This window comes from Rhinatrema bivittatum, chromosome 6 (genome assembly GCF_901001135.1).
Source record: "Rhinatrema bivittatum chromosome 6, aRhiBiv1.1, whole genome shotgun sequence".
NCBI lineage: Eukaryota > Metazoa > Chordata > Amphibia > Gymnophiona > Rhinatrematidae > Rhinatrema > Rhinatrema bivittatum.
In genome coordinates, this window is record NC_042620.1 from 288,549,464 (window position 1) to 288,572,827 (window position 23,364).

General features: G+C 46.9%; 1 protein-coding gene across 1 annotated transcript in view; it reads right to left on the reverse strand.

Annotated features, from left to right (window-relative positions):
- Window positions 1-23,364, reverse strand: part of LOC115094361 (gamma-aminobutyric acid receptor subunit gamma-4-like) — a 643,570-nt gene that overhangs the window by 105,249 nt on the left and 514,957 nt on the right. The window contains exon 6 of the mRNA XM_029607335.1: window positions 16,101-16,238. Coding sequence (XP_029463195.1) covers window positions 16,101-16,238 — 138 coding nt within the window. The remainder of the gene's footprint in view (window positions 1-16,100; window positions 16,239-23,364) is intronic.

A 23,364-nucleotide genomic window follows, 5' to 3' on the forward strand; every position in this document is an offset into this window, starting at 1 on the left:
TTACATCAAGGATGCCATCAACCTTGTACTCGATGTCTTCTTCTGTATCAACAGGAGTAGGTTCAGGTGTCTTGGTGGAAAACTCACTAAGGACAAGCGGTTTCCGCAGTAAAACATGGAATGCATTATGAATCTTCATAGCTGGAGGAGGTTTCAGATTATAGGTGAGTGACCCCATTCGTCGGAGAATTGGAAAGGGTCTGACAAAGCATGGAGCAAATCGAGCAGATGGAAGCTTGAGTCTAGGATGTTTGGTAGACAGCCAGACTTTATCACCAGGCTGGAATTCAGGAGCCTTGCAATGGTGAGCATCATAGCCTTTCTTAGCTCTTTGTCCTGCTTTTTGAAGCATCTCTTTAGTCTTTCTCCATAGCTGCTGTATATCTTTGGCAGTAGTTTGAGCTGCCAGGGATGGCACAAAGTGGAAGTGGTAAAGGTGGTAAGGGTTGTCATCCGTAGACCACTTTGAAAGGTGTAGATCCAGTAGATGATGCTGGATGTGAATTGATGGCAAATTCAGCCCAGGGCAACAGTTTAGCCCAGTCATTCTATCATGTACCAACATAGGCGCGGAGGAACTGTTTGAGAGTTCTATTCATTCTCTCAGTTTGGCCATTCGACTGAGGATGGTATGCAGAGGTGAAGTCAAGTGTGATGTCGAATTTCTTACACAAAACTTTCCAGAACTTTGCTGTAAATTGAGTTCCTCTGTCAGAAACAATGTGTTTCGGCATGCCGTGCAGGCGAAAGATGTGACTGATGAATAGTTTAGCAAGTTCCATGGCTGAAGGCAAACCAGGGAGAGCCACGAAGTGAGCCATCTTCAAAAAAATTGATCCACTGTAACCCAGATGGTATTGTTACCTCCAGAAAGTGGCAAGTCCACCACAAAGTCTGTTGCAATGTGGGTCCAGGGTTCATATGGTACTGGCAAGGGTTGAAGCAGGCCCCAAGGGCATCCGGGCGGAGGTTTCTGTCTGGCATAATTGGAGCAGGAAGCTACGTACACCAAAGTGTCTTCCTTCATGGTGGGCCACCAGTAGTACTTTTGTAGCTTAGCCAATGTTCGCCATTGACCAGGGTGTCCAGCCAGTTTCAAATCGTGAGCCCATGCTAGCAACGTCTTTCTTAAATTGCAGGGTATAATGGTCTTCCCCAGGGGTACCGGATATGTAGCTGTCAGAATAACTCTCTTTGGGTCAATGATATGCTGGGGCTCATCAAGTACGTCTTCAGAGAGAAATGAGCGAGATAATGCGTCTGCTCTGACGTTCTTATCACCAGAGCGATATTTCAGCACAAAGTCAAATCTCTTGAAGAACAGGGACCACCTCGCCTGTTTATAGTTAAGGCGTTGAGCGTGATGGAGGTACTCCAGATTTTTGTGATCAGTGTAAACAGTGATCTGATGTTGTACACCTTCAAGACAAGGGTGCCATTCTTCGAATGACATTTTTATTGCCAGCAAGTCTTTATCCCCAATGCCGTAGTTCTTCTCCACTGGCAAGAAGCATCAGGAAAAGAATGAACAGGGGGACAAGATCTTAGAGTCACTGGTCTGACTTAGCACGGCTCCTACACATATGTCAGAGGCATCGACTTCCACAATGAAGGGTCGTGTAGGGTCCGGATGGCGGAGACATGGTTTGATGGAGAAGGCGTCTTTTAACTTCTGAAATGCTGTCACAGCTTCCGTAGACCAAGTGGCAATGTTGGATCCCTTCTTATTCATTGCTGTTAATGGAACAGTCAATGAAGAGTAGTCTTTGATGAAGGTCCTGTAGTAGTTGATAAATCCCAGAAATCATCTTAGAGCTTTTAGGCCAGTGGTTTGTGTCCATTTTTGACTACTCTCAAGCTTCTGAGGGTCCATCTGGAAGCCTTTGCTTGAGACAATGTACCCTAGGAAGGGCATGGACTCCTTGTGGAATTCGCATTTAGTCAACTTGGCATATAAGCGGTTCTCGCAAAGTCTCTGCAGAACTCTATTAACATCCTCCTGATGGGATTGCAGATCCTGGGAGAATATCAAGATGTCATCTAAGTAGACAACGACACATTGATAGAGTAGATCATGCAGAATGTCATTGGAGGAGAAGTCCATTAACGGCTATTAATCAAGTTTACTTAGGGAATAGCCACTGCTATTAATTGTATCAGTTGCATGTGATCTTCTTAGTGTTTGGATAATTGTCAGGTTCTTGTGGCCTGGTTTGGCCTCTGTTGGAAACAGGACGCTGGGCTTGATGGACCCTTGGTCTGACTCAGCATGGCAATTTCTTATGTTCTTATGTTCTTATCATGTTTTGGAAGACAGCCGGGGCATTGCACAAGCCGAAGGGCATCATCAGGTATTCAAAGTGCCCATCCCAAGTATTAAAAGCCGTCTTCCATTCATTGCCAGAGCGGATGCGAACTAAGTTATATGCTCCTTTGAGGTCAAGCTTGGAGAATATCTTGGCTCCCTGTAACCTGTCGAACAGCTCCGAGATGAGTGGTAAGGGATAGTGATCCTTTATAGTGATCTCATTCAGACCTCTGTAGTCAATGCATGGACGTAATGTTCTGTCCTTCTTCCCCACAGAGAAGAAGCCTGCGCCGGCAGTAGACTTGGAAGGTCTTATGAAGTTTTTCTGGAGATTCTCCTGGATGTACTCTGACATCACTTTATTCTCTACTTCAGAGAGTTGGTAAACCCTTCCTTTGGGTGGCTCCGTATTAGGCTTCAAATTGATGGCACAGTCATATGATCTGTGTGGAGGTAGGACATCAGCAGCTTCTTTTGAAAACACATCTTGGAAAGATGCATATTGAGGCGGCATCCCAGGCAACAATGGGGTAGTTGGCATGCATGGTATTGGAGAGATTTCCATTAAGCATTTGCCATGGCAATCTGGACCCAACATGAAAGCTCCAAAGTGGCCCAGTTGAATTGTGACATATGTTTCTGCAACCACGGTAGCCCCAGTACCAAAGGGTGCATGGCCTTCTCTAGCACAAAGAAGGAAATAGTCTCTGTATGAAAGCACCAGTACATAGACTCACTGGTTCCGTGAGCAGGGTTACGTCACCCGGTAAAGGCTCTCCATGAAAAGAGGACAAAAGTAGAGGAGACGTCATGGTAGTGGTGGTTATCCACAAATGTTCCACTAGACGTTTTAGAATGAAATTTCCTTTTGCCCCAGAATCCACTAAGGCAAGGATCTGGTATTCTAGAGTTCTGCAGATTAAGGATACTGAAGAGAGAGTGGAGGAAAGGGTGTAGTTAGACCTAAGAAGAATCCTCCTACAGGACTTAGGTCTGCTAGTTTCCCGGACATATAGGGCATGTTTGAACAGCATGTCCAACTTGTCCACAATGCATGCATAGTCCCAACCTCTTTCGAGTTCATCTCTCTTTAGAAGTCAAATGACTGTGGCCCAATTGCATCAGTTCTTCTTCACCCGCTACAGGACCTGGAGGTATAGGCCTGGGTACAGGCTTGACTCGAGTCTCTCCCTGAGGTGGTCTTCTGGGGCTCTTGACCTCTTGAACCTTGTCGCGAAGTTGGTGATCAATCCTTGTTGCCAACTTCATCAGTTCAGCTAAGTTTTCACGCATCTCTCGAGCTGCCAGCTCATCTTTCAACCAGGAGTTCAGGCCTTAAAAGAAGAGAGTCTTCAGGCATTTAGGGTCCCAATGTAATTCAGAAGCCAACGTCTTGAATTCAATGGCCAAGTCTGGTAAAGGTTTATTACCTTGTTTTTGATGAACAAGGTTATTCTGTTGTCAAGTACCGGGCAGGGTCATCGAATACTGATTTGAACAGTTCAAGAAACCCAGAAGATCATTCAGGATAGGGTCATTGCACTCCCACAGCGGTGAGACCCAAGCCAGAGCTCTTCCATCGAGATACGAAAGGATATAGGTGGTTTTGGCATATGCTGTAGGAAAATGGTTAGGTTGCAGAAAAAAGTGCATGCAACACTGGTTGATAAATCCTCTACATTTCCAAACTTCACCTGAGAAGCGTGTTGGAGCAGATAGAGGCACTGTAGTTTTGACCGTCACTTCTGGCGGTGTAACTTCTTTACCTGCGGTAGTTGGTATATTCATCTGTGCGTGTAACTGGTTTAAGGCAACAGTCAAGTTATTCAACGAATTCTGTTGTTGGGAGATTCACTGAGCCAGGCCCAGAATAGCCTGCAAAACGGTGAGCTGAGCCGAATCCATGGAGTTAGCAATCTGTTAGGGTTTTAAGGGGTTGGAGTGGATTCTTGGGTACTGTGGTGCTGGCCACTCCCACGGGGAGGAGCCTCGAGAGGAACCGCAGTACCAGGCTAGACACTATACATGCAGAAACAGAGAATTTGTATTTATTATGCAGCTTGGTGGTACTTCCAGGGATGGCAGCAGTGAGGTAACCCAGTAGAGTCAGTCCAGGGGTCCTTAGGAGAGGAGACCAGTCCCACGTTCATATAGATGGTATGCAGTGCAGAGTAGAAGAGAGAGTCCTGTATGCAGACTCCAGCGCAGCAGCTGAAGATGAGACAAGCTGACAATGTTAGTTACTCACTGAAGTAGATAGCTGTATCGATGAGAATCCTGGCAGGCAGAAGTAGTTGAACTGTGGCACCAAGGTAAGGAGAGCAGGCCCTTGAGGAGCAAATACCTAGTCTCCAGGAATGGCACCTCAAAGAAAGCGCAAGAGCCCCCGAGGAGCAGGTACCCAGGTTAGAGTTAACCCCGAAGGGCACAGAGAGCTTCCAGCGGCTGCTGGGAGCGGCAGAGCAGCTTAGACCAGAGCATATCCAATCCTTGCTAATTCAGTTTGCTAGCAAACGAACAGCAGGCTAAATACCCGGATGGAGTGACATCACTCGGAGGGAATGCCCCCAAGGTTCCTGCCATGACGTGGATAAAGACGTAGATGGCATGCACACACGCACCCTAGGAGGCCCTCAGGAAATCCATGGCGAACACCATCGCCATTGCTGTTCTGTGGACGCCGGAGAGAGCGGCATGAAGACACAGCAGCAGCCATCTTTCCAAGGCTTGAGGAGAGAGAAGGAAGAAAGGTGAGGCACAGAGGTTGAAGCCGTCTGAGACCGACGGATGCAACAGAACGATGGTTTTACCAGCTGGAACTGTAGTGGTCATGGCAAGGGATACGCAGGCAGGGGCTATGATGTATCTAGGAATGTCAGGAACATTGAGGTTTTTGGAAGCTGGGCAATAGCATAGAATGAAGTTGAACCATTCAAGGAAGAACACCCATCGGGCTTGTCGAGGATTCAAGAGTTGAGCTTCATTAAGTTGCTCAAGATTCTTATGGTCGGTGAAAATGGTAAACTTGTGTTGCGCACCTTCCAACCAGGGGGCACCACTCCTGGAGTGCCAACTTGATGGCAGGAAGTTCTCGGTCACCAATGGTGTAGCACTGCTCAGTAAGAGAGAACTTGTATGAGTAGAATGAACAAGGTATCAATTTACCCTTGGGAGAAAACTGGCTTAAGACGGCTCCTGCTCCAATCGCAGAGGCATCAACTTCGACGATGAATGGACATCTGGGGTATGGATGCTGAAGACAAGGACCAGAACAGAAAGCTTATTTGAGTGTCTGAAAGGTGGCTTGTGCTTTGGGAGTCCACACACGAGTGTTAGCCGGTCATGGCGGTGAGCGGAGCAGAAAGGGTAGAATAATTGGCAATGAAGCTCTGGTAATAATTAGTAAAGCCAAGGAAAAACTGTAAGGCCAGTAGGCTGGGGCCAGTCTCGGATCCCCTGGACTTTATCTGGATCCATGGAGAAACCTCAATTAGATATGATGTACCCTAAGAAGGGTAAGCAATTTTGCTCGGAGGCACTTTTCTTTTTCATAAAGATGGTTTTCTCTTAGACATTGGAGGACAATCCGAACATGATCTCGATGGGATTCAAGGTCTTTGGAAAAGATCAATATGTCATCAAGATATACAACTACGAATGAATACAGGAGGTCTAGGAATATTTCGTTCATAAGGCGTTGAAAGACTGCTGGGGCATTGCATAGCCCAAAGAGCATCACGGTATATTCATAGTGACCATCCCTCATGTTGAATGCAGTTTTCCAAATATCTTCAGGTCAGATGCGTACCAGATTGTACGCACCCCTCAGATCCAACTTGGTGAAGACTTGTGCCCCTTGAAGGCATTCAAACAGCTCGCTGGTAAGGGGCAGGGGGTATCGGTCTTTACTGGTTATGGCATTGAGCCCTCTGTAAATACAAGGGCGTAAACCACCGTCATTTTTCTTAACAAAGAAAAATCCCGCTCCAGCAGGAGAATCAGAGGGACGAATGAACCCCTTTTCTAAGTTCTCTTTGATATACTCAGACATGGCTAGGGTTTCTGGGTGAGACAGTGGATAAATTCTGCCCTTGGGAGGTGTTGTTCCTGGCAGAAGTTCTATGGGACAATTGAACTTGCGTAACGGAGGCAAGATATCCACCTTCTGCTTCGAGAAGACATCTTCAAAATCAGCATACTTAGTGGGCCACCCAGCTAGAGTGGTAAACTTCAGAACAGGGACTACTGGAGATACTTGAATTAGACATGTCTTCTGGCATTTGGAGCCCTACTGCACTCTCTGCAGGGAATGCCAATCGAACTGGGGTTCGTGGGCCTGGAGCCAGGGCAGCCCAGGATAACTGGATGTGTCGAACGTTTTAACACATAGAAGGACATCTCCTCCTCGTGGAGAATGCCCACGGTAAGATGGACAGCCACTGTTCAGTGGGTGATGAGCCCTGGAAGAGGTTTCCCTTGAATGGAGGTGATGCGGAGACTCACATCTAATGGCTGAAGAGAAATGTTCAAAAGCTTGACAATGTCATCCATGATGAAGCTGCCACTTGCTCCGGTATCGACAAGAGCAGTGGTGGCGAAGGAGTGGGCCGCAATGCCCAGACAGATAGGAAGCAGGAGTTGAGGGCCGGTGACAGTAGCGCCTAAGCTCAGGACCCCTGCTGGGCTCAGGCATTGCAGTTTTCCGGACGGACCGGACAAGACTGCTGACGATATCCGGAAGTGCCACAGTAAAGTCAAACACCCTCCTTCCTATGACAGAGATGTTCAGTCGGAGACAGTCACCCACGGTTCATAGGTTATATCACGGAAGAGGGTGGAGGTGCTGGAGTCTTGGCTGGAGGACTCTGGGCATGCGTGGGACACGGTGTGGGAGAACAGGAAGCCTTTACTTCTAGGCACCTTTGCCAGAGACGATGATCCATCTTCCCGGTGAGGGAAATCAGGTCATCTAGAGACGTGGGAGTCTCATGGACGGAGAGTTCATCTTTGAGAGCACTGGAGAGTCCATCTACGAAGATGGCTTGCAGACAATCTTCTTGCCACCCGAGCTTAATAGCCAGGGTCCTGAACTCCACCGTATACTCAGAGAGGGTCCGTGACCCTCGATGGAGGTGGAGTAGACTATGGCTGGCTACAGCCTGGCGGCCTGGGTCTCCAAAGGTCTGCTTGTAGAGAGCAACAAACTCGGATAACTTGGAAAGTATGGGATCAGAACATTCCCATAAGGGAGAGGCCCATGCAAGAGCCTTCCCTTCAAGGTGGGAGAGGATGAAGGTCACTTTAGTGGTTTACATCAGGAACAAGGAGGGTTGCAGTGCAAATTGCATGAAGCACTGATTGAGTTAGCCACGGCAGGATCAAGGGTCCCCATTGTATCGAGGAGGTGCAGGAAGTGCCAAGGATTCATTAGGTAGCATAGAGGTTGATAGGCCCATGGGTTCAGCCAGAGCTGTATCTCGCAGCTGTGAACTAAGCTCTTCCACCGAAGAGGCTAGTGATTCCAAAGCCCTGCGATGTTCTTGAACTGTGGTGGCCAAACCCGGTATGGCCCTGGAGGCGGGAGACTCAGCCGAGTCCATGGACTTGGCAACCTGTTGCTCTAGGGGGTGGACCCTTGTCCTGGAGCAGTGGAGAGCGGCTCCCTGGTAGGGACCAGAAAGCACCTGTCCCCAGGTGGGCGAAGCACTGGAGGAGACAGAGGCTTGGATGAGCTTTACCACTGGAAGCCCGAGGTCCCCCCGGGTGGAGCCCGTAGGGACCCAGGTCGCTTGGACTTGGGCCTCGCAGGGTCTCCTGGAGAGTAGAAGACAGGCCCATGGACAGCAAGGGAGCATGTCCATGGGCTGTCTACTACCTCCTGGAGAGGTAGTAGTCAGGCCCATGGACAGCAAGGGAGCATGGTCGGACTCGAGACTGTAGGTCAGATGGAGCAAGGAGGACCAGAACAGCGTACGCGATGTCAAGGCAAGGGACAGAGCCAGAATCAAGAGACGTGGTCAATCAGGCAGAGATCAGAATCTGAGGATAAGTCCAAGGAGTAGTCAACGAGGCAGAGGTCAGGTTCCAGAGGTCACAAGGCAGGCTGAGATCAGGAGGCAGGCAGCAGACTGCTTGATGGATGATTCACTGCAGTATAGCCTAGGCCCGGAAATACTACAGCAAGGAAATGAAGCACAGGCATGAATCTGAAGAGGAGAGGTAGCTTCGCCATAAAACTCTTCCTCCCCCCTCCCCCTACCACCCCACAGAAACAGTTGGGCCATCAGGATGTGGTGATAGCTGTGCAAAATGAGCTCTGGGACAGGCTGGCCCCGGGGAGAGTTCCCTTTTCTTTGTGCAGGATAGTGCTCCCTAAAATTGGGTCGCCCCCTAGAGTGGGGGTGGTTCCATTGGCTTCTAGTGAGCTATCGCTGGTCTTTTAAAATCTGATGGACATAGAAGATATACAAACGAGAATTTTGAAGGCCGAGGCAAAGGAGGTTTCCATGTGAACAGTGGGTCAGCGGGTGTTAAGAGATAGGCGACAGCCGGGGAGAGTTCCCTTTCCTTTGTGTAGGAAAGGGCTCCCTAGAATGGGTTGGCCCCTAGAGTGGGGCCCAAGCCTTCAAAGTGTGGTGACGTGGAGGAGGTTTCCATGTGAACAGCAGTTCTGGTTCAACATGGGTCAGCAGGTACTAAGAGATAGGCGACACCCGGGGAGAGTTCGCTTTCCTTTGTGCAGGAAAGGGCTCCCTGAAATGGGTTCACCCCTAGACTGGGACATGAGCCTGGGCAAGTCTGGCGACATGGAGGAAGTTTCCATGTCAACAGTGGTTCTGGTTCAACATGGGTCAGTTGGTACTAAGAGACAGGCTACACCCGGGGAGAGTTCCCTTTCCTTTGTGCAGATATGTTGTGGTTTGATCTGTCACTTTTTCCTGAATTGATTCACTGCCAGAAGAAAATGGCATCTTTTTCATTTGTGATCTAGGCGTCATAGTGGATAACACATTCAAATTGTTGGTTCAGTGTGCTGCGGCAGTCAAAAAAGCAAACAGAATGTTGGGAATTATTAGAAAGGGAATGGTGAATAAAATGGAAAATGTCATAATGCCTCTGTATCGCTCCATGGTGAGACCGCACCTTGAATACTGTGTACAATTCTGGTCGCCGCATCTTAAAAAAGATATAATTGCAATGGAGAAGGTACAGAGAAGGGCTACCAAAATGATAAGCGAATGGAACAGCTTCCCTATGAGGAAAGACTAGAGGTTAGGACTTTTCAGCTTGGAGAAGAGACGGCTGAGGGGGGATATGATAGAGGTGTTTAAAATCATGAGAGGTCTAGAATGGGTAGATGTGAATCATTTTTTTACTCTTTCGGATAATAGAAAGACTAGGGGGCACTCCATGAATTTAGCATGTAGCACATTTAATACTAATCAGAGAAAGTTCTTTTTTACTCAACGCACAATTAAACTCTGGAATTTGTTGCCAGAAGATGTGGTTAGTGCAGTTAGTATAGCTGTGTTTAAAAAAGGATTGGATAAGTTCTTGGAGGAGAAGTCCATTACCTGATATTAAGTTGACTTAGATAATAACCACCGATATTACTAGCAATGGTAACATGGAATAGACTTAGTTTTGGGGTACTTGCCAGGTTCTTATGGCCTGGATTGGCCACTGTGGGAAACAGGATGCTGGGCTTGATGGACCCTTGGTGTGACCCAGTGTGGCATGTTCTTATGTTCTTATGTTCTTATGAAAGATAATTCAACAGAGGATGCTTTTAGAGCAATAGAGACTGCCATTTGTGAAGTAAGAACTGAGCTTGAGATTTTTTGGGAACACCCAGAAGCTATTAATTGTACTTATGCACTTCAGCTGATGACAAAGGAACTTCAAAATCTCTCAGAAATAAGAAAACTGCTAATCAAGTCCAAATCTACAATATCAACCTATGTTGACTTTGTACCCTACACAGTGCCTCTGCAAACTATGGGAACACAGAGGATGAACTAGAGTGCAACCACCACCAGTTTTCTATAGAACTAGAAACATTAATGTTGGCACCTAAGAAAGATTTAGGGAAAATAGTCCATATTATGAAGGTCATGAAAACTATTGAGCATATGAAATATACAAGCTCCAAACATCTTAAGTCAGCTTTTTATGTTCTTACATTCCAAATGTTGCAAAAGAGGAAAAAGAATATTCTGGAAAGAAGATGCACAAATATATGAAACTGAAATTAGAAATACTAGAATTAAACTCAGACAGGCACAGTGTTTGAGGTCAGGCCCTTATAGTGATATAAGGGCTGGATGGGCAGGCACAACATTTGAGGTCTGGCCCTTGTATTAATGTAAGGGCTGGACGGTGGACAGACAGGCACAGTGTTTGAGGTATGGCCCTTGTACTGACTTAAGGGCTGGACGGGCAGGCACAGTGTTTGAGGTCAGGCCCTTGTAGTAACTTAAGGGCTGGACAGACAGGCACAGCATTGGAGGACAGGCCCTTGTAGTGACATTAGAGCTGGAGAGACAGGCACAGCATTTGGGGTTATGTCCTTGTAGTGATATAATGGCTGGAAAGTGGACAGACAGGCACAGTGTTTGAGTTCAGGCCCTTGTAGTGACATAAGGGCAGGACGGGCATGCACAGCATTTGAGGTCAGGCCCTTCTAGTGACATAAGGGCTGGACAGGCAGGCACAACATTTGAGGTCAGGCCCTTGAAGTGACGTAATGGCTGGACAGTGGACAGACAGGCACAGCGTTTGAGGTCATGCCCTTACAGTGATGTAAGGGCTGGACAGAAAGGCACAGCATTTGCAGGCAGGCCCTTGTAGTGACGTAAGGGATGGACAGACAGGCACAGCGTTTGGGGTCAGGCCCTTGTAGTGACATAAGGGCTGGACAGTGGACAGACAGGCACAGCGGTTGAGGTCAGGTATATGTGATGATATTATCTGGAGCATATGAAGCAGTTGGTGTTGCTGCAAGGCTTTAAATTGCTTTTATTAATCTTGTGATTCACAGGGAAAATCTGGAAACCCAAGCAAAGGCATGTTTATTTTCAAAAACACTAGCATTTCCATCAACTCTGGTGCCAGCCTTGAGTGATGAGGGCTCATGATATTCCTTGTCATTGAAAATACACGATCACTGGGCACACTGGTTGGTGGACATGACAGATATCACTGAGCCACTTTGGCTAGGTTTAGACAGACAGTGGACTTGTGGGCCCAATATGCCAGTGGATCTGTTTGCATGTCCTCTATGGGCTCTGTGAGATACCATGTCACTGACATTTGTGTTGGTGTTTCCTTTGCTTGGGTGGGCTGAGAGTCCTTCTTGCCAGCTGCTTTCACCCTAGCCAATTCCAGAAAATATGCTTTTTTAGGGGCAACATGGCTTTGGCGTACTGAAGTGGAAGAGGAAATACTAGCTGTCGCTGACAGAGTGCTGCTCCTGCTTGGGCTTGCACTACTCTCTGAAGTGCCCGCTGTTTCCTCCTCTGCTTCCTGCCTAATCTCTCTGCTTATGGTGCTCCTGTTCATGGAGTTTTAATAACAGCAGATTCTTCACAAATGTGAGACAATCGGACTCTAGGGCAAGTTTCCCTTTCACACAGGATCACAGACTGTGGCGAGCATGTATGTGTGATATTTTGTTAAAGGTGTTAATCTCTCTTCCACCTGCTTCTGCAAAAAGCCCAGACAATGCAGCACCTCTGCTGTCATTCCCTCTTCCTGTTTAAAGCTCTCCAAAATCTCCCCCAGAAAATTAACTATAGGGATGATGTCAGCCAAGGTGGAACTTCTGGAACTCAGCTCCTCTGTGGCATCCTTGAAGGGCTGCAGGACTTTTACCAGCTGACTCATGACTAACCAATCATGATGCCCTAGGGGACTCTGCACACCTATGTCCATTTCCGCAGAAAGCTCATGAAGGGGTGTCTGCTGTTCCACTAACCTCTGCAGCATCATATATGTGGAATTCCACCGGGTGCCAATGTCTTGATGGAGACGCTTGTGAGCCATCTCCAAATCAGTCTGCTTTTGTCGGAGAACCTACTCTGCCTTCACACTTCTGGGGAAGTGCACTGCTATGTTCCTGCACTTGTGTATTAACCTATGCATTAGGGATGTGCAGCAGGGACTGATTCATACGATTCGGTATTCGTATTCGTCGGGACCAAATTCCGTTGCATCCGTTTTCGGGGGACCCAAATTCATCTATAAGCTACATATGGTATTCGTTTCCCATTAAAGTTGAAAAAACCTCCATCCCAACCGTTTAAATTTAATTAACTACAACCCCCACCCTCCTGACCTCCCAAGACTTGCCAAAAGTCCATGGTAGTCCAGTGGGGGTCCTGGAGCGATCTCCTACACGGGGTTACGGGTGCCATTGGTCGGCCCCGTCACATGGTAGGAGCAATGGACGGCTGGCACCATCTTGTGCTCCTACCATGTGACAGGGGCCGACCAATGGCACCGGTAGCCCCTATGACATAGTAGGGGCAAAGGCTATCAGTACCATTTTGAATACTGGCAGCCGACGGCCCGAGTGCAGCAGATCACTCCAACACCCCCGCTGGACCATCAGGGACGTTTGGAAAGTCTTGGGAGGGTCAGGAGGGTGGGTTTTTATTCATTAATGATACGTTGCATTCGTGGGGGTTCGCCATACATTTCGGAACCTCATGAATGCAACGAATAGGGACCTATACATTGCAGATTGCGCATTCGTTCAAAACAAATGCACATCCCTAGTATGCAGATATTCATTCTCTTGGTGATTGGACTCCAACCCCAGATCTGTCTTCACTATCAGGTGCAGAGTATGTGCAAAACATCGGATGTTCTGAAACGGCCCGTCACATATTGCCTTTACCATGTTTGCACCATTGTCTGTAACAAAGTACCCTGCCTGAAGATTCCTGTCTCGCTGGTGTAGCTGCCAGCCCACCAGCATCTGTTTGATCCAAGCTAGTATACTGGCTGAGGTATGGGCCTCATCCATCAGGTGGGTGTGCAATAAAGCCCACCTCCACCCTGATACTTGTTCACTATTAGAGCTGCTGCTTGCCCCTGGCTCAGTCCCACCAGTATGCTGTCAGGGAGAGGTAAGAGTGTGCAGCATTCATGTTGGTACAGATATCACAGGTGAAATGCACAGTCTCCTCTGCCTTAGCTAGCAGTGCTTGGATGCGACTGCGACACTCATTGTACAGGCTGGGGATGACCTTTCTGCTAAATGTGGTTCTGGAGGGGACTTTGTAATTTGGAACTAAGACCTTCAGCAAATGCTTGAAACTCACATTCTTCACTACCTGCAAGGGCTGGTCATCAAGGGCATGATTTCCCCAATGCTCCTGGTTACAACTTTTGAGACTGCCTGCCTCCTTCCCCGGGATAGCGTTACCGAACATCACACCATTTACTCCATGGTGGGTTGTCATTTCTGACAATTGGAAGGGGGCTGCTGGCCTGCCACCTGACTACTAGATGGGGCTGAGGGCAATGCATGACTCTGCTCCTTTTCAACCACTTTATGGTGCCTGGAAAAAGGGGTTCTCTGACTGGTACTGCCAGCATCCCCAGTTGGCAATACTGTTGGGTGTTGCTTCTGCATATGATGCCTCTTGCCAAAATCAGTTAGATGTCCCATTTGCTTGCCTCTGCTAATAGCCCTGGCACAGTAATTACACTGAGTAAAATGTGGGTCCTCCGTCACTTTAAAGTGGCTCCAGATCGCAGATTTCTTTCATGATCCCTTCTCTATAGCCTTCGGGGTGGATGCTGGCACTGGAGTTGAAGTAGTGGGTGCACCCTGAGAAGCAATGCCAGGGGCATCAGTCACACTCTGTGCCTGCACTGACTGCTCTTCCTCTTCCTCATCATCAGTTTCATCTCTCCCCTGCAGCACTGAAGTGGAGGCTAAGACAGAACTAACTAATCCTCCTAAATCCTCTTCAGCTATTACTTCTTTCATTTCCACAGAAGATGATTCTTCATCAGAATCAGAAGCAAACAGTGTCTGCGCTACATTTTCAGCACTAACTAGAGTCTGCTGTCGCACTGCTGCTTTTGGGTCTCGTCCTTTTGTCTTGCATGACTCAGCCTCCCCTTCCCTTACCTCCAAAACAATAGGGTCAGAAACAGGTGGTGGAGGTGCATCATCTTTAAATTTTAGTTTTTTCTGGATGGAACTGTGTGCCCCTCCAGACATTTTAGATTGGAACAGCTCCCTTTTTAACTTTAATGGGGGACTGGCATTGCCTTTTGAAGTGCCTCCTCTGCCAGTCCCAATCACTCGTATACCTTTCCCTGACATCATGGATTTAATGTCACCACCTACTAGGGATTTCAATTAAAAGAATTATTTCTTTTTTGGTGAATGAGCACCTCTGTACCAATATATGTCAGTCTGGAAAACTACACACACACACACACACAGATGCACAGTGCAGTGCCTTGATGTACAATACAACTGAGACTGCTGTATGTGCACACAAAAAACTTTTAACTACAAAAGAGGCCTACTTGGGATTTGGCTTAAAAGAACACTGCTGTACCGATATATGTGAGTCTGGAAAACTGCCCACAGACACAAAGTGCAGTGCCTTGATGTACACTAAAACTGAGACTGCCCTGTGTGCACAAAAAAGTGAAACAGCCGAGAAAAGACTTGACTGTTAGTCTGAGCAAGCACAATTCCTAGTAATGCTGCTTCTTGTTTGAAAATACAAATTCCCAGACAGCCACTGCAACTTTCACATTATCTCCCACCCACACCATCCATACCCTGCCTGCAACGTACCTCAGGTGGGTAAGATCAGCAGCAAAATGCCACTGCTGCCAGCTTGTCTCAGTGGGAGAGACAGAGAGACAGTCTGAGTTCAATAAAAAAAAAAGTGCAGTAAAAATAAGCCTGGCTGGCATAGCAGCAAAAACAAACAAAAATCTTTTTCAATGGAAAATTCTATCAAAGTAGCAAGCAGCAATAGCAATTGAATACGGATTTGAGACACTCGGAGAGAGCTCAAAATCAACGAGCTTCTCAGTGAAATGCCAAGAAGAAAGTGTGAGGTGCGCTGCGTGCTTAAGGTATAATTAGTACAGCAGGAACAGCATCACAGAGCACTGAGAGTGGCAATTGTCTGCATTAGAACAATGCTTAGCTCTGATACGTTGCCATTCTGATCTCCTTGCAACTTGTCTGACCGACTCTATGACAGGGCTGTGAGGTCACTTATGACTCACAGGAAAGGGCTGGTTTCTGCTATGGATACTCCCACATGGCCTTCTCCTATTTCAAATGGCCACTAAGAAATCACTGCGAACCAAAAGAATGAAACAAATATAATATGTTTCATTCATGGACATCACATGCGTTTCATGAACCCACGAATCAAATGAACAGGGACTTATGCGTTGCGGATTGCACATTCATTGAAAATGAATGCACATCCCTACTGATGTCTACTGTGCTGTTCATACTTTTGACTGTGCATGAAAAATTGCCCCCAAAACCTAAGCCACCACCAAAACCTCACCCCAAGTTACTATTTGCCCCTCCTAAGTGGTATAAATAATTTACTTATATGAGAGCCTTATAAAGAATCTCTCTCTCTCATTCAGTCTCTTTCTCTCTCTCTAAGCAACCCAAAAAGTGGTAAGATAAAGTTAACATGTGTTAAAATAGTACATGTTGCGGTATCTGGAATTACTTTACCATGTCCCTTTTTCATCTCGAGCACTATTCTAACTTTGATTATCTTACCAGCTCCTGTTCTGAGAACTTCTGATGTGTTTCTTAATCCTGTGAAGTCAAACTGGTAAAGTCTCCAGGATCGCTGGTCTGCAACTTCAACAGAGTAGCGTCTCCAGCGGTAGATTATTTCTTCTCTTGGATATCCATCTATATAAAGAGAAGGTAATGTAACACAAACAATGATAATGAAACACTTTTAAACATTACAGAAAGTCTGTTTTCTCCTTATATCCAGTCTTTTCTGATAGACGTAACTGGTGTTTCTACTATTGATTTATTTCATGTCCCAATACAAGAAATATTTTGTGATGTGAATCACAACATGGTATAGATGATATAATACAGGAGATGTTTTTAAATCATAACATACAGATTAGTGTACCATTATAAATTAAAAATAAGTATTAAACTTTTTCTTTATGAAATCCCATTCAACTATGAGTACTGTAATGCCCTACAGAATGAAGGTATGGATTTTAGGCATTAAGTTCTGTCTATAGTTATTAGTACTTACTCACTGTACTGCAACCCCCCTCCCAGACTTAGCAAAATCATCCTGGTGGTCTAAAAGGGACCAAGGAGTGACTCTTCCACTCTGAGACCCGGGGTAACCATTTTTCAAAAACAGTGCTGATCCTTTGCTCCATAATGTGACAGGGGCTATCCAATAGCCGCATTAGCCCTGTCACATGAAAGAAACATAGGGCTGGCCAACACTAGTTTGAAAAATGGCACTGGCCACCCTTTGCACTGTCATTGGCTATCACTACCATTGGGTAGCTCCTGTTCCATGTTAGAAGAAAAGGGCAGCTGGTCCTGTCTTTTTAAAATGGCAGCTGTCAGGTCCAGACGTGGAGGGGCAGCTCCCTCTAGATGATTTTGGTAAGTCTAGGTGGGGGGTCAGGAGGCTGGGATAGGGTGGATGAATGGGGACTGGCGCAGCCAGTGGGGAGGAGTTTATTTTTTAAACAAAAGAGAGGGGTTGGGGGTTGGGAACAGGACATGGGAATGTTTCTATTTTCACTAATACTATGTTTCCTGGGGGAGCTTTGAACTTCTCCAGGGGTAGCGGGGATGGAGGCTCCCAGGTTACTATATTTGTCCAGGAAATCGGTATGCACTATTTGGAAACAGTGTTTACAAAAACCAAAAGACAAAACAAAAATGTTGTGTCTTTTCTATAATTTAGTTTAGAAAATGACTTGAAACAACATAGATATTGTCATTGACATTGTCTATGTTGTTTCAAATGATGGCAGATCCTTACTATTTACCTGGCCCATTTGATGCCTATGGCTGACCATTGGCTCCATGACTACAACTGTCAGTACTGACTTTTCCCTGTCACAGTCCCCTCTACCATCTGCATATCCTGGCCATGAGGATGCCTGTGTCCAACCAAAGGTTCCACAGTCTCAGATGTCTCCCCCATCACAATTCCCCATGCATCACAGGCCAGAATAGTGCATTAAGGGGGATCAAGGACAGATAGATGGGATCTTATCCCGAGGAGACAAGATGGCGGCATAGAGAGGATGTGTGGTATTTGCTGTCCTGAGTTTCTGCTGAAACTTAGAGCGGTTGTTCACAATGTCTTCTAAGTTCAAGGGGAAGGTCCATGTTTTTCCTTCAGAGTCCTTTCCCTCTTCTACACAGCAATTAGAAATTACCCACTTCATGTCCTCACCAGCGATGTCAGGAATTGAGGAGCCTGATGAGCAGGGCAGTTTGGGAGAGCCACGCGTGCCAGCAGAGGAGGTGTCCCTGAGTCCGGATCACCGGCCACTACCTGCTCATAGACCTTGCTCTGAGAGCCCCTCCATGGCGCCGGATGATAATGTAATTTCCATACCTGCAGTAGAGGGGCTTTTCTTTGCGACTCACCGCCTGGGCTACTCTCCTCTCCTGTGCTCAGTATCGCTGAGAATGCTGGTGTGTGTGTTTTTCCGGACCTATCTTATCAACTGGAGAGACAGTTTTGGAGCCTAGCATGGGTCTGTTACCATCTCTACCTGGGAAAATCGACAGTGGTGAGTTCTTTAAACTTCCATCTCACCCAGCAGTGGTGACTTTTGAAGCCCTGTGAGATCTTGTGGCTGGCTTCAGGACTTCATTAAATACTTTTAATGCAAAGATGGATCATTTTTCAACTAAATTCCAGAAGTACCTTTCGGACATACAGACCCAGGTTAATTTAGTTGGGATGTGCATTCGTTTTCAACGAATGTGCAATACATAATGAATACGTCCCTGTTCGTTTCATTCTTGGGTTCGCAAAATGCATTGCGATCCCCCCCCAAATGAAACATATCATATTAGTTTCAATCTTTTGGTTCACAGTGCTGGCAAGGAGACAAGAATGCCAATGTATCAGAGCGAAGCATTTTTCTAATTCAGCCAATTGCTGCTCAGTGCTCTGTGATGCTGTTCCTGATGTACTAATTCTACCTTAAGCACGTGGCGCACCAAGCACTTTCTTCTAGGGTTTTGTCTGAGAAGATCGTTGCTTTTGAGCTCTCTCTGAGTGTCTCAAATCTGTATTCAATTGCTATTGCTTGCTACTTTGATAGAATTTTCCATTGAAAAAGATATTTGTTCATTTCTGCTGCTTTTTTTACTGCATTTTTTTTTTATTGAACTCAGACTATCTCTCTGTCTCTCTCACTGAGACAAGCTGCCATTTGCTGCTGATCTTACCCCCCCTAGGGTAGGTTGCAGGCAGGGTATGGGTGGTGTGGGTGGGAGATAGTGTGAGAGTTACAGTGGCTGTCTGGGAGTTTGTATTTTCAAACAAGAAGCAGCATCACTAGGAGTTGTGCTTCGTCAGGCTTCCAGTCTTTTCTCTGGAGTTTCATTTTTTTGTGCACATACAGCAGTCTCAGTTGTAGTTTACAGCAAAGCACTGCACAGTTTATGTGTGTAGTTTTCCACACTCACATATACTGATACAGCAGTGTTATTTTACTCCAAATCCCCAGTAGACCTCTGGAGTTTAAATTTATTTTGTGCATATACAACAGACTCAGTTGTAGTGTACAGCAAGACACTGTACTGTGTGTGTGTGTGTGTGTGTGTATCCACACTCCCATATATTGGTACAGAGGTGTTCAGTCATCAATAAAGAACTAATTCTTTTAATTGAAATCCCTAGTAGGCAGTGACATTAAATCCATGATGTCAGGGAAAGGTAGACGTGGTTGAGTGATTGTGACTGGCAGAGGAGGCACTAGAAAAGGCAGAGCCAGTCAACCATAAAACTTAAAAAGGGAGCTGTTCCAATCTAAAATCTCTAGAGGGGCAGACAGTTCCATCCAGAAAAAATTGAAATTTAAACATGATGCACTGCCACCACCTATTTCTGACCCTGTTGTTTTGGAGGTGAGGGAAGGGGAGGCTGAGCCATGCAAGACAAAAGAGCGAGACCCAAAAGCAGCAGTGTGACAGGAGCCTCGTGTTAGTGCTGATGATGCAGTGCAGGCACTGTGTGCATCTGATTTTGATGAAGAATCATCTTGTATAGGATTCCCTTCATCATAAATGGAAGACTTCATAGCTGAAGAAGATTTAGGAGGATTAGTTAGTTCCGTCTTAGCCTCCACTTCAGTGGTGGAGGGGAGACATGAAACTGATGATGAAGAGGAGGTAGAGCAGTCAGCACAGGCACAGATGCACCTGGCATTGCTTCTCAGGTTGCACCCACTACTTCAACTCTGGTGCCAGCATCCATGCCAAAGGCTATAGAGAAGGGATTACGAAAGAAATCTCTGATCTGGAGCCACTTTAAAGTGAGGGAGGACCCGCGTTTTGCTCATTATAATTACTGTACCAGGGCTATAAGCAGAGGCAAGCAAATGGGACATCTAACTAATTTTGGCATGATGCATCATATGGAGAGGCAACATCCAACTGCCAACATCTGGGGATGGTGGCAGCAGCAGTCAGGGGATCCCCCTTTTCCAGGCAGCGTAAAGTGGTTGAAAAGGAGCAGAGTCATCCCACACCCTCATGTTATGGTTAGGCGGTGTTTGGGTGGATCCATGGGTACTGTGGCAGATGACCACACCCATGGGGAGGAGCCCCGTGAGGACAACAGTACTAGGCTAGACTCAGAACGCACAAACACAGTTAGTTCTTTATTATACAGCTTGAAGAGTACCACCAGAGGTGGCAGTAGTGAGGCAGTCTGGTAGTTGCAGTCTCAGGGACCTCGGCAGAGGGAGTCCTTATCACCCCGTTGGTACAGGAAGGTTCCGAAGAAGGTTTCCCAGCAAGGTAGTACTGTGGATGACATAGACTGAGAGTTAGAGTACTCACTAGGTGTTTGCTGTAGGTATGCGATTCCACCAGGTTTAAGAAGAAGTGCAGGCACCGAGGCAGGGAGAGCAGGCCCTCGAGAAGTGAGTACCTATTCCCTGTAAGGCACCTGAAATAAAGCAGAGGACCCCCGAGGAGCGGGTACCCAGGTTAGCAGTTACCCCGAAGGGCAGAGAGAAAGCTTCCAGCGGCAGCATAGAAGCGGCAGAGAAGCGTAGACAGGAACGGATTTGAGTCCTTGCTAACTCAACGAGCTAGCAAATTAGAATAGGTTATATACCCGGATGGCGTGATGTCAGCAAAGGGGAATGCCCCCGAGGTTCTCACCAAGGTTGGAATAAAGACGTGGGTGATGCATGTGTGTGCACCCTAGTAGGTACCTGGGAGGAGCATGGCGGAAGGCTGCACCATAGCTGTTCTGGGGACGCTGGAGAGGTCGGCTTGTAGACGAGGCAGTAGCCATCTTTCTTGGTAAGCGGGAGGAGCTGTGAACATGAGGAGGCAAACGGGGCGAAGCCATCTAGCACCGACGGACGCAACACCTCAGCAACTTCTAGCAGTCAGGTGGCAGGCCAGAAGCCACCTGCTATGTGTCAGAAGCGACAACCCACCATGGAGGAAATGGATGGTGTTCAGTAATGCTATCCCGGGGAAGGAGGTAGGCAGCCTCAAAAGTTGTAACTAGGAGCATTGGGAAAATGATCGCCCTTGATTACCAGCCCTTGCAGGTAGTGGAGAATGTGGGTTTTAAGCATTTGCTGAAGGCCTTAGTTCCAAATTACAAAGTCCCCTCCAGAACCACATTTAGCAAAAAGGTCATCCACAGCCTGCACAACCAGTGTCACAGTCACATCCAAGCGCTGCTAGCTAAGGCAGAAGGGAGTGTGCATTTTACCTGCAATATCTGGACCGCCATGAATGCTGCACACTCTTACCTCTCCCTGACAGCACACTGATGGGACCTGGCTGAGGCAGGGGCACGCAGCAGCTCTATTACTGAACAAGTATCAGGGTAGAGGTGGGCTTTACTGCACACCCACCTGATGGACGATGCCCATACTCAGCCAATATTCTAGCATGCATCATACAGATGCTGGCTGGCTGGCAACTACACCAGCGAGACAGGAAAACTCAGGCAGGGTTCTTTGTCACAGACAATGGTGCAAACATGGTAAAGGCAATATCCGATGGGCGGTTTCAGAACATCCAATGTTTTGCACACACAATACACCTGGTAGTGAAGGCAGCTCTGGGGTTGGACTCCAATCACAAAGGGAATGAATACCTGCATACGTTAATACACAAGTGCAGGAACATAGCAGGGTTCTGCCACAGAAGTGTGAAGGCGGGGCAGGTTTTCCGACAAAAGCAGACTGATTTGAAGATACCACACAAGCATCTCATTCAAGACATTAGCACCAGGTGGAATTCCACCTATATGATGCTGCAGAGGTTAGTGGAGCAGCAGACACCCCTTCATGACCTTTCTGTGGAAATGGACAAAGGTGTGCAGAGTTCCCTAGGGCACCACGATTGGTTAGTCATGAATCAGCTGGTAAAGATCCTGCAGCCCTTCAAGGATGCCATGGAGGAGCTGAATTCCAGAAGTGCCACCTTGGCTGACATCATCCCTATTGTTAATTTTCTGGAGGAAAATTTGGAGGGCTTTAAACAGGAAGAGGGAATCACAGCAGAGGTGCTGCATTGTCTGGACGTTTTGCAGAAGCAGGTGCAAGAGAGATTAAGACCTTTAACAAAAGGCCTCAGATATATGCTCGCCACAGTCTGTGTTCCCCATGTGAAAGGGAAACTCGCCCTACAGTCCGAATGTCTCACATTTGTGAAGGACCTGCTGCTAGTAAACATCCATGAACAGGAGTGCCATAGGCAGAGACAGATTAGGCATGAAGCAGAGGAGGAGACAGCGAGCACTTCAGAGAATAGTGCAAGCCCAAGCAGGAGCAGCACTCTGTCAGCGACAGCTGGTACTTCCTCCTCCACATCAGTAAGCCAAAGCCATGTTGTCTCTAAAAGAGCATCTGTTCTGGAACGAGCGAGAGTGAAAGCAGCTGGCAAGAAGGACTCTAAGCTCACCCAAGCAAAGGAGACACCAGCACAAATGTCAGTGACATAGTATCTCACACAGCCCATAGAGGACATGCAGACAGATCCGCTGGCATATTGGGCACACATGTCCACTGTCTGGCCACACCTAGCCAAAATGGCTCAGTGATGTCTGTCATGTCCACCAATCAGTGTGCCCAGTGAACGTGTATTTTCAATGACAGGGGATATCATGAGCCCTCATCGTTCAAGGCTGGCACCAGAGTTGATGGAAATGCTAGTGTTTTTGAAAATAAACATGCCTTTGCTTTGGTTTCCAGATTTTCCCTGTGAATGGCAAGATGAATAAAAGCAATTTAAAGCCTTGCAGCAACTCCAACTACCTCATATGCTCCAGATCATATCAGCACATGTACCTGACCTCAAGCATTGGGCCTGTCCATCCAGGCCGTAGGTCACTACAAGGGCCTGACCCCAAATGCTGTGCCTGTCTGTCCACTGTCCAGCCCTTACGTCATTACAAGGGTCTGACTCCAAACGCTGTGCCTGTCTGTCCAGCCTTTATGTCACTACAAGGGCCTGACCTCAACTGATGTGCCTGCCCATTCAGCCCTTACGTCACTACAAGGGCATGACCCCAAACGCTGTGCCTATCTGAAATTAGTTCTAGTTTCTCTAATTTCAGTTTCATGTATTTGTGCATCACTTCTTTCCAGAAAATTATTTTTCCTGTTTTGCAACATTTGGAATGTAAGAACATAAAAAACTGACTTAAGATGTTTGGAGCTTCATATTTCATATGCTCAATAGTTTTCATGACCTTCATAATATGGGCCATTTTCCCTAAATCTTTCTTAGTTGCCAACATTAATGTTTCTAGTACTATAGAAAACTA